This window comes from Pholis gunnellus, assembly GCF_910591455.1.
Source record: "Pholis gunnellus genome assembly, chromosome: 11".
In the NCBI taxonomy this organism is placed as follows: Eukaryota; Metazoa; Chordata; class Actinopteri; order Perciformes; family Pholidae; genus Pholis; species Pholis gunnellus.
In genome coordinates, this window is record NC_136538.1 from 9,129,905 (window position 1) to 9,145,113 (window position 15,209).

Sequence of the window (15,209 nt, forward strand, 5' to 3'; positions counted from 1 at the left end):
GCTGACGTTAACAAGACACATCCTACGTCAAACGCAGTACAACAGCAGTTCAGTAGTCACGATATGCACAATCACGGCTCGCACTGCAATAGATATTACAGAAGTACCAGTAGATCAGACAGATTTGATCCTTCTGCAATATTCAGTTGCTGGTTAATTGTTTTCAATGAGTCATTGAGGCAAGTCAGTGCTCGGATCAGGAACAGTTTACTGGTCTGATGATCTAACTTGTATTTTTATCGTCCTATTTAGACTGATTGTTAGGCTGAATGTTTAGGATCATTTAAATTTGACTGCTGTACTTGAACACTGGGTAGTACATATCAAACCACCAACAATTTACAATAACATCATTTAAAAAACAGGTTATGAGTCCTGAAACTATACACACGTGTTTGAATATGTAGTCAGTATTTACAGACTAATGACTTTATTGTGACGTTATGGTGAGTTTAATCGGTTATCCTGTTCAAGTGCCCCAGTTTACGTCTCCGTTATTCCATCTCACCCATTGGCGATTGATCATGTAAAGTCAGCTTACCCCAGATTTCCTCACAGACTCAAAAACAACAACTTGCAAATACAATCAGAGCTACATAATTGGGGCAGATGTTTTTCCCTGTGTCTGTAAACAGGAAGGAGGGACAGAGCAGGGGGCTTTTGGTTGACTTCAAAACAGATGAACACAATGCTGTTTGCTCCAATCATAGCTTTGAGAAAGCTAGCCCTTTAAATCAGAGCATTCGTTCCAAGGTGGAGAAAAACGGGAACACTTGCATTTCAGATTCTGACACACCTATCTTTCTGCTTTGGGAGGAGTAAAAGAGGCTGTTTAAATCTATTAAATTTAATACGGACTCTTAAGATTAGTAATAAGAGGAAAAGATAACTGCAACACTGCGAGATGCACTGCTATGGGGACTTGGTCAGCTATCTCAGCTGTGGAATGATCCTGATTGGACTCGGACAATTGGTCCATCACAAGAAGACACAGACCTCCTATGGGCGCCACATGGGATTCCCTCCTCCGGCTAGGACGGTCCCAGCCAGGCTGGCTTGGTTCCTCCAGGAGGTGCCAGCTCTCCTGATCCCCCTGCTTTTAACGCTCACCAGGCACAAACCCTCCAGTACGGGAAAGTACCTGCTGCTGGGGACCTTTTGCCTGCACTACTTTCAAAGGTAAAAGCAAAGATGGGAGCCTAGTTTTAACCATTTCATGTGTGTGTGAAGGGAAGAGTGAAAATGTACTTTGAGATATAAAGCAGTGATTAATATTCAAAATACAAGCAACTGTCAGGACAGCTTTTCACAGTTCACTTGTCACACTGCTTTGTAGTTTTTCTCATTTAATAATATATTTAGTTTTATATTGTCTTATGCCTGTAGTATATTATCCCACAGTACATTTCTTATATTGACTTATTTTCTTATATTTGTCTCATACATACTTAGCCTGTTTGTGTACAGTACGAGCATCACAGATGATTTACTCTCCATATTGGTTTATTATAGCACTGACTCACCAGTGAAACAGGATTCAAACTGAATAACGTTAACCTTTTAATAACTAAAACCTCCTCATCTCAATGTACATATTGCAACTTATACATTTGTACTTGTTGACAGAAAACAAAAATGTGGTACCTCTAATCATGTTGCCATAGTATAGCTAGTAGATGTACAGTATACAGCCGGTTTGTAAGTGAAAGCCAGAACCAAGAAAAAAACAAAAAACTTAAAATGGAGACACGGAAAAAGGAGCTTTAAAAAGGGAGATTTCCAGCTGCTACAATCTGAAGGCTAAAACACGGGGATAAAGGTATTGGCAACCATGAAGAATGAGGCTTAATGGCGCCTTTTTTTGCCTGCATTTACATGCTAAATCATTCACACACAGGTCTCTCATTCTGCATGGATAAAATGCACTATTATCCAGCTCCTCTTTCCACCTGCTGTATCTACTATTTCTTCACCAATCATAGGACATTTGTCTATTCATTACTGACCAGAGGAAAACCTTTCCCACTGGGTGTGATGCTGCCAGCAGGCTTATTCTGCGCTCTGAACGGTTTACTGCAGGGACACTATCTGCTGCACTGTGCCCAGCTTGATAATGAATGGTCAGCGGACTATCGCTATAAATCTGGTAGGAGCAATATTTATTCTTTGCTTTCTAAAATATGAAATACCTCATAACTTCTTCCATTTTATGTGCCTCAACCATTAACATTTAAAATGATTAAGATAAAAATATGATTTATTTTTTCTAGGTTTACTGCTGTTTTACATTGGAATGGCCATCAACGTACACAGTGACTATATTCTACGCAACCTGAGGAAACCAGGGGAAGTAGTTTACAAGATACCGACAGGTAAGAAACAAGAGATCACGCCTGAATAACCTCTGATCCACTCTGTGCCGGTAGTGACCTGCTCTTCTCGCTCTCCTACAGGAGGTCTGTTTGAATATGTGTCTGGAGCAAACTACTTAGGAGAGATAGTGGAGTGGCTTGGCTATGCTGTAGCCACCTGGTCCCTTCCAGCGCTCTCATTCGCTGTGTTTAGCGTGTGTTTTATTGGACCCAGAGCCTACCACCATCACAGGTGCCTAAAACATGAAGAAACTGACAGTACATTTATACTCGCCTGCCAAACTACCTACATCACTGTGCTATATCTGAGTGCCAGTTATCTTCTGCTCCTCTGTTACAGGTTTTACAAAGAGAAATTCAAAGACTATCCCAAGTTGCGAAGGGCTTTGATCCCATTCGTCTTCTGAGAGACAAAGAACCAGCATCAAGCACAGTGTGAGAGTCTGTTTCCTGTTCCTATTGTATTTGTAAACAGAAATTATGCCCATTTTACTGCAACAAACTCTGTTTTGGTTTCGCTTGCAGTTTTCGCATGCAGTCATTATTCAAAACCATAATGTACAGATTATTGTTCAACTCTCTATTAAAACTGCTACGGAAGAAGCTTGCAAAAAGACTGATGCAATCACTCGGTGTCCATATGAAGATATTTTGTGAAAAGATATACAAGTTTATTTTTATGCAGGTACAAACTGTACAAACTGCAAAAAAAACGTCAAATCTCATTACTCTGAATGTAACTTGGCCCCGATTTCAATTTGTCTGAATGTTAACATGTCAAAACATTGTGATCGGGGAGACATTTGTGAAACATAATTGCCGAAGTTTGATCTTTGTATTTTCATAGTTGTCTGGTTGCGAGATTATTTTACCAAATCAGCAGGTTTAGAACGGTAATACTTTGGATGTAACACAATATAATGTAAAAAAGGGTGGATATTTCTTTGGGTACTATGTTGGCTAAAATATATGAGGCAACCTTGCAGCACCTCCTAGTGCTGACCAAAGACAACTGCAGCAGAAACATGCCGGCTTGTAACAAAGTGGAGCAGGGATGACTTCAGGCCAACCCCTGAAGTAAGAAAATAAGAGCTGTGGCAAGCACAAGTTTTATGATAATTGCACATTTTGCAAGAAAATCTTCACAAATGAACGCCACTTTTATGATTTTTGAAGCAATTAATGTAATTGGCAGAAGCTAATGTTAGGCCATAAACAAACAGCACAGTCACATGAGTGTGATGAAACAACGAGGCTGTAAAAGGCAAGAGACGGAATAGAAAGGCGATGGCACAGAGTCTGTTTCCTGCATCTGTGTCACATGAGTTTCACCACTGCCTGGCCCCTTTAGGAGATTAGTGACAGATCCCGGGTCAATATAGGACACATATAGTAAGTAAATATTGGACACATTTTTCACAAGCCAAATATCGATATATGGAAATGGAAAATTTCAGACGAAATGCTGCGGTGAAGTCGGACAGTTTCCAGCAGCCTTCAAAGAATATACAGGACGGCACAGAAATAGTTACATCCTGTTAGATCTGATCCGTAGGCTGCTTGGAGTTTGCAGACCACGTTCACACAAGACATGCTAATTAGAATTACACAGAAAAATAGCATTCTCGACAAAACTTGGTGCTTTGTTGTCAAAACTAAGAGCCAATCAGCTCTTTGAGCCAGCCGTTTCCCATCATGACCTGGGTCTTGAAAACAGTGGAGAGCAACTGTGGTTCTAAAAAACACCTGGTTCTAAAAACTGCGTCTCAATTGATCAATTCTGCGCAGACCTGGCTCATCTCGACCGAGCCCAATATCTTTGGTAAAGGCGGACTAGTCGGCGTGATGAGGTTTTGTCTCGTTTAGCCACTTGATGGCAACCGCCTTTTCCAAAACACGTAAAATCTTCAATCTTATAGGAAAAGCTGTTGTATATTGTAGAACAAAACATTCTCAAAGAAAAATCTCTTAAGCTTGTGTTAACCACAGACCCTTATTTAGGCATCTCACCGAAAATCCATTCAAAAACCCATCGACTACGAGACAAGGGAACTGGAAGTGCAAAAACGCTAACTCATTTTCGGGTTGAAGGACTCATTCCTGCTGCACTCTATAGAAACTGATCATCTGACAAAGAGCTGAATTATTTTTATTCACTAAATTTGTACACTCTCTCAAACATCATATATCATCATTGACAAAGCGGTAAATCCCAAGACGGCTACAACACAGAGGCAAGCCATTTCCACTGACTCACACTAGGATTCAATCTGAGTTTTTACACAAGGCAATGCCAACACCTAGTGTCTAAATGGAATATTACTTCTGAAAAAAGAAAGAAAAACAGCATTCATTCCTCATTTTGATCATCACAAACTAGAGTTACACTCTGGATAAAAGGCCTATTCTGCTAGTTCATATCTTGAATTAGATATCGCACATCCAGCGCAAGATTAGCAGTTTCTACAGCAACTTGCAAGGCATTGAGTTTAGCCGTGAAGGAGTCAAGCACACGTGGCTGCACAGCTGCATCTCTCGACAGAGGTGCAGGTGAGAACTGTTGGTAATTAGTGTTCAGGTAAGTCCACCTCTGATTTAGGCTACTTTCCATCAGTCCACAGCCACAGAAGCCCGAGCTATCCTCCGTGTGTTCTTTCATGACATCTGCAGGGTGAGTCCAGTGGTGGGCATGAGTCAGATCCATCACAGAATCCCCGCCGTCGTGCTCCAGCGCTGCGGCCACAGACTCCAGAGAGCGACAGAAACCGTCCACGCCGCGAAGGTGCTCCGTCCGTGAGCACCCGAGGGCCGACACGGTCTCTGTGACATCTATCATGCTCTGAGATGAAAATATACCAAAATGACGTCATGTTGTAATCATGGGCCTGGCCAACTGTGAGGTCACCGAGGTCCAGACCTCAGTAAATATGTCACCGTCTCTCTGCATCTGAATGATGCGAAACCGCTTGAAACTGACAGAAAAACAATAAGACGGCTAACTGTGGTGGTGAAGATGTGTCGGGTGAGGTCGCCGGAGAAGGCGTTACACACACAAAATGAAATGAAAACTAAAATTGTTGTAGTTATGATGTGCAATATTAGAAGATGTTATCAAAAAATGTTGATGATCTGTACAGCAATTCTTTAATTCTATTTGATCTTTGATTTCTACAACCAATGATGATTATTTCATCAGCTGCAGTGCGCTCCGAGCAGCGTACCTCCGCTTCCCTAAACTTAATCTCACCCAGAGACCCACACGAGGTTATGTGTCTGTCAGACGGTCTGCTACCAAACAGCAGAGGGATAACATAATGCACAGCACACCATAGGGCAGGTAGATTTATTTCCTTTAATATTATGACTTTATTCTCATTAATCACCGACTTTACCCTCATATTACTTTTTAATCAAAATATGACAATTTTACTCTCACCTTCTCAGAGAACACAGATATGTGGGACATGTTTTGAATGTGCAGACATCTTGCTAAAAACACATTAATATTGGATCTCACCTTGTGTCTGACGTAAGCAGCCAAGTGGGTCTCTGTACACCCACCTCCAAGTAAGGCAGACGGTTCGCTCAAGGTGAGCCTCAACACATGCTCAGTCTTCTGGCACGCCACCTTTAACAGTCACACAAGTCAAAATTAACACATCAGTTCATTTGTCTCACAGTAATGGACATTCCAAGCTGACGTCTGTGTGTAAAAGCACCGATTATGCGCTTTTAAATACGTTTAATTAAACAAAAACACTTTTGCCAGTTGATGGATGCTTGTAACAAAGGTGCTGCAGAATAATTTAATTTCTCGCCTGTCCGTATTGGTGAAAAATGAACACCAATTGAGCTTTATGAGGCCGTATATCATCAATCATATTTCTACTTTTTTGCATGGGTGACCAAAATAGTTAAAATCCTTCCATACGTCTCTCTCTCTCTCTCTCTCTCAGCCAACAGTATAGTCCCCAACACTCCTCACTGTATCTTACCTTCAGCTCACTTAACATGGTCTCGTTCCTGTGGCAGAGGATCATCGTGCAGATCGAGGACTCCCCAGGAGGTTGTAAATGCAGCATCGTCTTTGATCCAAACTGCAGAATACTGAGATCCTTCACCTTCCCGTAGGCCTTGTCCGGGATCGTGGTGTTCAATGTGGCCACAGGTTGAGCACCTGTTGGTTAAAGTGGACAGAAATGTAGGACGACCTCACACACAGTGCAAAGTAACAGTAAAGGATATACCTGGACAATACACTATCCATATGTACATTTACAATTTCACACGTGAAATAATGCCCAAACGGCAAAGCATTTAGTAGCACTTAAGTAGCTTCACAGTTGGATAAAATATAATCATACATATAAATTCTGCATCTACTTGTCACAGAGCTTAAATGAAGCCACTGTGGGTCTGAGTGAAATATTCAAACCATTAGGAATCTTTAAAAACTTTGGGATGTCATCACAAATGTTAAATTCCTGTGGTCTCTAAGAGCTTGTCTATATGATAACAATGGATAACAATGGACGTAGCACATTTAGAGGCCTACCTGTCAGCTGAGTAAGTGGCTCCATGAGAGTGATTCCCAGTCTTTCTATCACTATGACACCATGCCTCTTCAGGTATTGCTGCACCACTGGGTGTATGACCTTCTGGCACACGAAGAGCTTCACCTCATCTTTGACCACCTGTTTGACGAGCTCCAGGAGCTGATCCAGTATCTGCGAGTCTGTGTCTACACCCGGGTGCACGTCAATTATCCCATCTCCCAGTTCAGAAAGGTCTCCAGCAAGAGAAGCACTGAACAACACCAAGCGCAGTGGATTTGAATGCTGGTTCTCTGACTTGTCGAGGCATAAGACGTCCGGCGTGTCCACCAGTAAACCTGGAAACACTGCAGAGTTTAGCACAGGATGGCCTTCAACAGAGATGCTCACTATTTGGCCAAGACTGACGTCACCTGGGCTGTTACAGGGAACAGTCAGCAAAAAAGCCTGAACAGCCAGTTTGCTGATGTGAAGTACCTCTGACTCTGTTAGCACACACGCTGGTTTGCTGGAGAGGATACTGGAAGCTAATGTGATCAAGTTGTGACTGCTGCAGAAGTCGAGCTTCACTTTACAACCACAGTCGTCTCGTTGCAGGTAACTGGTGCACAATCCCAGCAAGTGCTTGTTCACTCCGATAGCCACACTGCCACTGAGACCCGACTGTTTCGCTTGCTCAATAAGAGATAAACAAAGAATGGCAGCAAACAAACCACAGTCACTGAAGCGAGAAACGTGGTTGAGAATGGAGGTTTTTATGAGATTGATAAAAGACTGCGAGGAGGAAATGGCTGGAAGGAGAACGGAGGAGGTGGAGGTGGTTACAACGTGTCCTCCGATGTTGTTGTGGACTTGTTTAAGTTTACCTGTTGGACCAAAGCACGATTTCAGAAGCTGCCTCAGCAAATGAAGCTTGTTACAAATAACAGTGTTGTCCAATGGTAGATCCGTGCAAAGAGACGGAGATTTCTTGACGAGTCGAGACATCACTGACGCAGAAACTTCTCAAAGCAGTTTCTCAAGACCGTGTCGACAAACGGTCGCGTGTCATAACGTCAGAGTTTACTTATTGAGTGGCAGCTATTTAGCGAAATTTGATAGAAATTGACACTTAATCATCCTCCATGGTAATCACCTTTATTTACCACGAGCCTCGACTCTGATAGGGAGGCTTTTGGCAATGCCTGACAAAAATGAAACACATTTGGAATGCACCATTTATATCTTGTACCAAAACACATCAACTAATGTTGGCCTCCTACTACCTTGGCTATTGTATGGTAGAAAATAGTGTCTAGATACAATTCGACAACATATTATTTCGAGCTCAAAACAGGCTCTTTTACTGCGCGCCTCGTTGCCATGGTAGCTCGAACAGCGTCGCGCTCTAGCGGGGTCCTATTAGACAAACGGTCGCATTCTCTCGCCAATCTTAAAGATGGCTGCTGTCACGACAGATATTCTACTTAAATCTATTACTCCACTACGCAGAGATTGCCAGTCACCTTTGCTACAGTTTCCCTAAGTGTTTCACCAGTTTAAAAAAGCTGTGACATCATACTGGTGTTTGCAGTTGTTGGACTACAAACTAAATGTGACGTCATCTCCTGTCGCCTCAACGGTTAACCGATTCAAAACTGCTGGCGGTATGTGTACGAAATGTTGTTGTGATGCTGGTGTATGCTGGTGTATGCCACAAATTAGATTATCACACATTTGTAGAGTCATCCACGTGTCATTAGGTATTACCAAACCTACCAATGTATCTCTGAAAGTGATGAATAGCACGGTACGGTCGGTTCAATGTGGAGTACCACTAAGTGTCTATGATAAACCAGCTCGTGTTAATCTCTTACAAAGCTGATAAACTAATATGTATTATATGCTGTGTTATTACTCGGCTACCATGTGTAGTGTAATCTATGATCATAAACTTGTTTTCAGGTGTAAGCTGACTGCTGTGTTCACTTCAATGGCTCCTCTCAAATTTGCCATTAAGGTAAGCGAACATTGAATATACAGCATACAGACCCTTTTAGTGCAGTGTAGAATTAAAGTAATATAATGTATATTATAGTGTTATATTAAACAGCATTGTGTAATATTAAAATATTCACTATTTATGTGCAACAGCTATTAAAACGTCAGGCTTTACATTAGTTGTGTGTGCCTATTTGAATAAAGCTGAGATTGAACATACATAGAGAAAAATGCATGAAAAAGCTCATATTTTCAAGAAGTTATTGTTTAACTCAACATTTACATTTAATGTATTTTTCTTAAGTGTTTTGGGCAACTTCTAACAACTTAAAATATTTTTGTAATTGTATTTGCCCAGGACCTTCCTGAGTAAACCTTATTCAGCGCTGATGCACCATGTGTGATCCTAAATACTGCTATTACGTTAATTAATAATTTTGCGTGTCCAGTTTGGCATAAACCCATTAACAAAGGAAGATGATCTAATCACAAACAACTGATGACCAAAATCAAAGGTTATTATCGAAATCATAATCATATTCTTTAGTCATATTCTTAGGTATCTTGTGAACATCTATAAGCAAACAAGGGGTGGGTGTTTTTCAGTGATCACAAAGCCTCACTTAAAACTAAATGTTTTCCCACATAAAATGACCACAAGATACTACTAAACTACTAAGCCTACAAAATAGGATGAATCTGCGTTTGATTAAAGCTTTTCAGGTGGTATTGCCAGCATTAATAATAAACAACATTTTGTATTATTATTCTTCCTAACAACTGCTACAGACACATATACCAACTAGCAATTGGTCTATGTTGAACAAGCTGTTGTGCAGTATGGAAACAAATGCAACACAGGAATAAATGCTTAATATTATGCTGCCTCGCTACTCTACCTTTGCTGTATTCATTGTTTTGTCCTTCTCAGTGGCTAATTCTTTGGCCACTAGAGGGAAGTACAGATACATGTTGCGAGTGTCTTGCCTCAACATTCTGACGTCGTCATTCATCCTTTAGAACACGTTATTCAGAGCTTCTGGTCACCTTTAGCAACTCTCAACTGACTGCCTCCCTGAGAGCCTTTTGTTAATGGACACAGCCATACAGAGCAGAGGAAACTCATTCTATTAAAAAGCCAAGCCGTTCATCCTCAGTCTGACGCTCTGTCAGGAATAATGCGCATCAGATGTTTTTGTTAAGTGCAGGAAAAGCCGCTGGTCTCTCTTTTGTTGATGTTTCATTTATTGAGAGTTTTGGATGAGGGCTGCAGACATTTGCACTGATCTCTCACATCCTCCATAATGCCATGTGTGCCTAGTTGACCAGATATTGCATTCACTCCCTTTATTTGTTTCATATGCATGCCTGCATTCAGGCTACCCCACCGCCCCCCCCCCCTCCTCTCAGCTGGTGGTGGGAGAGTAAAACCCTGGTGGTTCACGGAGGGTTCCTTCACACTGGGCACATAATGATACTGTTGTGTTACTCTGCCTGAGAAAAATGGACACAGCCTCTACCATGCTTAACCAACTAACCACAAACAAGTATGTTAGAAGGGATTAGTCTAAACAATAGCATTCAATGCACTTCCCTGGGCTCCACTTTCGCAAAACAAACGCCACTGCTTCTGTGTTTTTTAATCATCGAATGAACTTCAAGAATATTAAAGAACAAACATCTGCACGGAGACATTGTTCTCACAAAGGCATGTTGCAAACTCAGCTTGACAGCTTGCACAGAGCAAGGATCATTTTGGCAATTATGAGTCAAGTTCTTTGGATTCACCATAACATGTTTAGTAGGCTGTACAGCGCGTTTCTTTACCCTAAAATGTTTTCAAAGCAGCTCCCTCCCTGGTCTGTGAAACTACAGGAGGTGCTGGTATGCTCCTTCTTAAATCGGCTTAAGACTATATAGTGACCTGCCACTTCTCAGACCTCCCGAAAAAAAGGGCCTGCAGGCTAAAACACTGATCCACTGAAGCGGCTGCTGTCTGCCAGGACATTACCGCTGCAGAGCCCTGCAATCTGCCTTCTATTAGCAATATGCACTGCTGACTTTCTAACCATCTACTGTAGTAGGCTGAGGCGGAGAACACAGTGTTTTTTAACAATGAATAGATTGAGGTATCACAGAGCAGTTTAATGTCAGAGGTTTATGTGCTGTTTAGTGTTGTTGTGGCTTTGCAGATGAGCTCATATCGGACCACACATCTTGCCTCTGTGCAAAATCATTGCAGTCTGATTGGAAACATTTCCAACTCGTGGAAATGAAAGTGACAAGAATAAACAACAACAACAACAACAACAGCCACCTTTCATCTCGGCACTGCCCTACATTGCTGTACAACATGTGCACGTCCTGATGTGGCCAAACACTTCTCAGGCTATTATTTCTCTCCCAACAATTTCGAGTTTTGTTTGCTGAGTGTTACCTGGAGATATTCCTGTCTGTTCTTGCTGCTGGAATTCCACTCCAGGGTTGTGTCTCTCTTTTTTTAATCACCAAATAAAAAGAACTCAGGTGTGCTAACAGCCACCTGATTAAAGGGAGCGTTGCACACAAACCACTTCTGTAAACTATCTGTAAATTACATTTTCTTACAGTAACAATCAACTCTCAAGCTCCACCGCGCAGTAACTTGCTGTTAGAAAAATTGGAAAAGAGAACTCTCTTCCAATTTTCTTTTCTTTTCCTTTTTGAAGGGGAAACCCAGGTGACTCACAGTACAGTGAGGGCTTGGGAATGAGGGCGAATAAAGCCTGAGAGCAAGACTGTCACACCGACAGATCTAAAGAGCTCCCCTGGGTTCTTTGCAGACTTGCGGAAAGAGAGAAAGTCAGAAAAAGAGAGAGACAAAGGGAGAGTGGGAGAGATGCAAGTTTTATTGAGTGAGACCGCATCTGCTGCCCCTTCTTTCCCAATGTAAACATCTGCGGCTGGTTAGTGTTAGCCTCTGAGCTAAGTGCAGTCCGAGGAGGTCTGGTTCTTATACGGCGCGATAGCAATGGCAAAGGGCAGCAAGGTGGGGAGGTGGGTGAAGCCTGCTCAAAGAGTTTGGGCCCCGTGCCCAACTTGGAGCAGCACAGGCGGGAGGATGGAGAGCAGGGGTCTGGGGGAGAGATAAGGGAAGGTGGAGTGTTTTGGGAACTGAGAGTGATATAGACCAGAAAGGGAAAGGAGCTGTCGGTGGGTTTGAGTCAGGGTTTGTTTATTTACAGACAGAAAATATGAAGGAATTTTCTCATGTTGTGCTGTGGACTGTGAGCAGCTTCGGTCTCAAATGTTTCTCATGTTTTTGTCTTTGTTAACCCCCCCCCCACACACACCCCGACAGGTCTTGGTTATCGGATTGGCAGTGGGGAGAATTAGGATAGCGAAGTTGAGCTGAGCTTGCAGGAAGACTCGGTCCTTTTCATTCCCTGTGTGACAGCATACAAAAGATGGCACAATAAAGGATTTGGTATTAAGTAGCGCTCCTTGCCGCCTCTCATTCAGCCTCCAGGCTCTGTTCATAACTCTAAAAGGCCCGTGCAAGACAGAGAACAAAGCAGTGCTGGCCCACTTTAGCGTGTATGAAAGGAGTAACTTCCTCTAGAATTCGGCCCTTTTATCAAACCTTTCTTTACAACAACAGCGACAGTTGCGCAGAGTATTGCCTTAAATGCGTCAAAGCAAAGGACACAAAGTAGGAGAGCTCATGAATTTGATAAATTAATATATGAAGTTAATGAAACCCCGTCAGTGTCCTGCTGATGGTACTGTAGAGATTGTGTTATAGAGAAAGGCATGTGGTGGTATTTGCTGAGAGACTGAAGTTGTTAATCTTGCATTTTTTTTTTTTTTTTTGTTCACTCTTTCATGGAGCATACTGGATTTTTTCTCCTGGGGTCATAGTTCATGGCAGAGTTCAGACTAGAGATCCACCGGTCACTCTTTGTGCTGGGAGTTGACAAATTTGGACCACACGATGTGATTGTAGTCGGAGCCTTTGTGTAAAATTAGATTCTACTGCTTTTGTGTCTTATCTGCCACAGTCAACACAAACGTCCTTTTATAGACGCTCTGATGGCTGCACCTAAACAGCGCAGCCTCGACTCAAAAGATCGAACAGGGAAATGTGGCCCTCCACCAAATCCCCAGTTTTGCTGAGCAAATGAATTTTTTTTTCTTATTAGTGTAATTGCATTAGCTCTTCTGACAAAATCCCCTTATTTCTCTCGAAGCCCAGGGAATCACATGCTGTTTTTGTGTAAGAGGCAGACCAATGTTTATCATTAATGTCCAGTTCCCAGTTTGTCTGCTGCTCTAATGTGATAAAAGGGAGTTAGTCTAAGGCTTGCTAGTTGTCTGGCTTTCAGCCCAAAACTCAATCAGAAGCTCTGAAACCACTTTAGGGGGATTCACCCTCCTGCGTCTCCTGTAAGAGCCGCACTTCCTACACTGCTCCCTTCATTCCAGGATATTGATCAAATTAACCCTGTGTGTCGCTCCTTTGAGCTCGCATTAGCTTGTGTCATTTTGAGCCATGTACCCTGGAAGACCAGATCTTGTGGTCCTTATCAGTGCCGTCCCAGGAGATAGAGTATTAGAAACGCCTCATTATAAAGCATTCCGATGCCACGACACCATCGACTAGGCACACAACATTTCCATGGAGGAAAATTTGCATTTCTCTGACACATTGTCAATATTATACATTTAAATGTTATACCCGACAAACTGGTAACTCGTGTACAGTAGCAGCGTTGCTATATTCCTCCGTAAAGCTATTCTGAGGTCTCAAAAATCAGACAATAAAGTCAGGGTACCAAAACCTTTCCGGTGTGTGTCTAACCCCAAGAAACCACTGCGGGGCTCATCCATTAGTCGGTCCCTGTGTTGTGATTGACAAGGTCTGACCCTCGGTTGCTAGGCTTTCCCACACACTGGTAATTGTTGGAGGCAGTCAGCTGAGGCCACCAGTCATCCGTGGACCTCTGTGAGACAAAGGGCACAGGATGGAGAGAATACTGATCTGTAGGGACGAGCTGATTCTGACAGGCAACATGCATACATTTTATACATGAGGAGCTTGCACATAAAGGAGGGCTCTGTTCTGGTCCGTGGCATATTGTTGTCTTTGTGAAAGCTTGTTTTCATGTAACAAGTATTGTTTATAATTTGCTAAGTTTCTACAGAAACAGTTTCCTGTTTGTGTGTTTTGTTGTAGAAGATTTCAAGATACGGATTGATGAAACAGAAGATCACAGCTTAATGCATTGCCTATAAGAGACTTCAAATTACATTTATTTCCCATTAGCCTTGGTAAAGTCTGATGCAGAGACTTGCTTAAGTACAAGATGGCACACATTAGGACATTTAGGACATATCCTGCAGAAGAACAGTGCCAGCTATGACGGAAATAATTTACCGAAACATTCACCGATCAGTCATATGGGGGCGCCCTCTCCTTTAGTTGACCTGCAAGTACAAGTAAGAACGCAGCTTCACTTCAATTATTATTGCAGAAAAACAATGAGAAAGGAAAACGCTCCCATGGGAAAAAAAAGAAGAAGAAAAACATTTGTGAGCTTGATCTGCTCTGAGCCAGTATTTAGCCTTTTAACGTCACACGATGAACGGTTCCCAGCCCAACTACGGTTCTATAACAATGAATAAAACTCCTTTCAAACAAGAGGAGGAGACAACTGGAGAGAGTGTGGAAGTGTAGGCTTGTGTCTAGAATTAGGACCCAAGTAGCGGAGGCCTTCCCCTACACACCCTGTGGATTCTTTCTCGCGCGTCATCCTGAGAACGAGCCGGAGGAACATCCCTCAAGCCTGGACTGTAGAGTTTAGTCACTCTGTCTGCAACGCGCCGACCCAGGGGACGAGCCTGGCCCAAAACAAAGCTTTTAGTGTGCACAAGTATACCCTGTTACTAAATGAATAACCTCTTCTATTTGTACACACTCCTTTCCAGTACTACGCGGTGAGCCTGGAATCTGGTTCTGGTTTTGTCTTTATAGGACTTTGTTTTTGCTACCCCACTCAGTTCAATGCTTTTTGGCGGCATTATCGCTGTGGGTCTTAGGGCAGTACTTGTTGCTCCTCTGTGTCATGTTGTGGGTGGTCTCAGTCCATCCATTACTTCCCTTGTCCAGGGAGAGGCGAAGTTCACACGAGACCCACATCCATTTGCTCTCTGCAGCGGGCAGCTTTTGCGCTCATGTGTAAACTATAATCAGGCTAGCATGAGAAAGATGTAACGGCAACTTAACCAGCCGCGGCATTTCTGGCCTCCCTGTCCCTTGTAGCTG

At 42.6% G+C, this 15,209-nt stretch overlaps 3 protein-coding genes across 3 annotated transcripts in view; 2 read left to right on the plus strand and 1 right to left on the minus strand.

Annotated features, from left to right (window-relative positions):
* Nucleotides 1-904: 904 nt before the first annotated feature.
* Nucleotides 905-2,822, plus strand: srd5a2b (steroid-5-alpha-reductase, alpha polypeptide 2b; the record flags this gene model as incomplete). Its single annotated transcript, XM_079169453.1, has 5 exons — nt 905-1,179; nt 1,983-2,146; nt 2,271-2,372; nt 2,454-2,604; nt 2,713-2,822. 5 exons carry the CDS (start codon nt 905-907, stop codon nt 2,777-2,779), a joined length of 759 nt encoding a protein of 252 aa, XP_079025579.1. The 3' UTR covers nt 2,780-2,822.
* Nucleotides 2,823-4,706: 1,884 nt separating this feature from the next.
* On the minus strand, nt 4,707-7,912 carry mkks (MKKS centrosomal shuttling protein; the record flags this gene model as incomplete). The annotated part of the gene is made up of 4 exons (XM_079169308.1): nt 4,707-5,211; nt 5,890-6,000; nt 6,368-6,549; nt 6,928-7,912. 4 exons carry the CDS (start codon nt 7,910-7,912, stop codon nt 4,783-4,785), a joined length of 1,707 nt encoding a protein of 568 aa, XP_079025434.1. The 3' UTR covers nt 4,707-4,782.
* A 985-nt stretch (nt 7,913-8,897) lies between these two features.
* Nucleotides 8,898-15,209, plus strand: part of slx4ip (SLX4 interacting protein) — a gene marked incomplete at its 5' end in the record, with an annotated part of 29,428 nt that continues 23,116 nt past the window's right edge. Inside the window, one exon of the mRNA XM_079168610.1 lies at nt 8,898-8,924. Within this exon, the coding sequence (XP_079024736.1) occupies nt 8,898-8,924 (27 nt within the window). The remainder of the gene's footprint in view (nt 8,925-15,209) is intronic.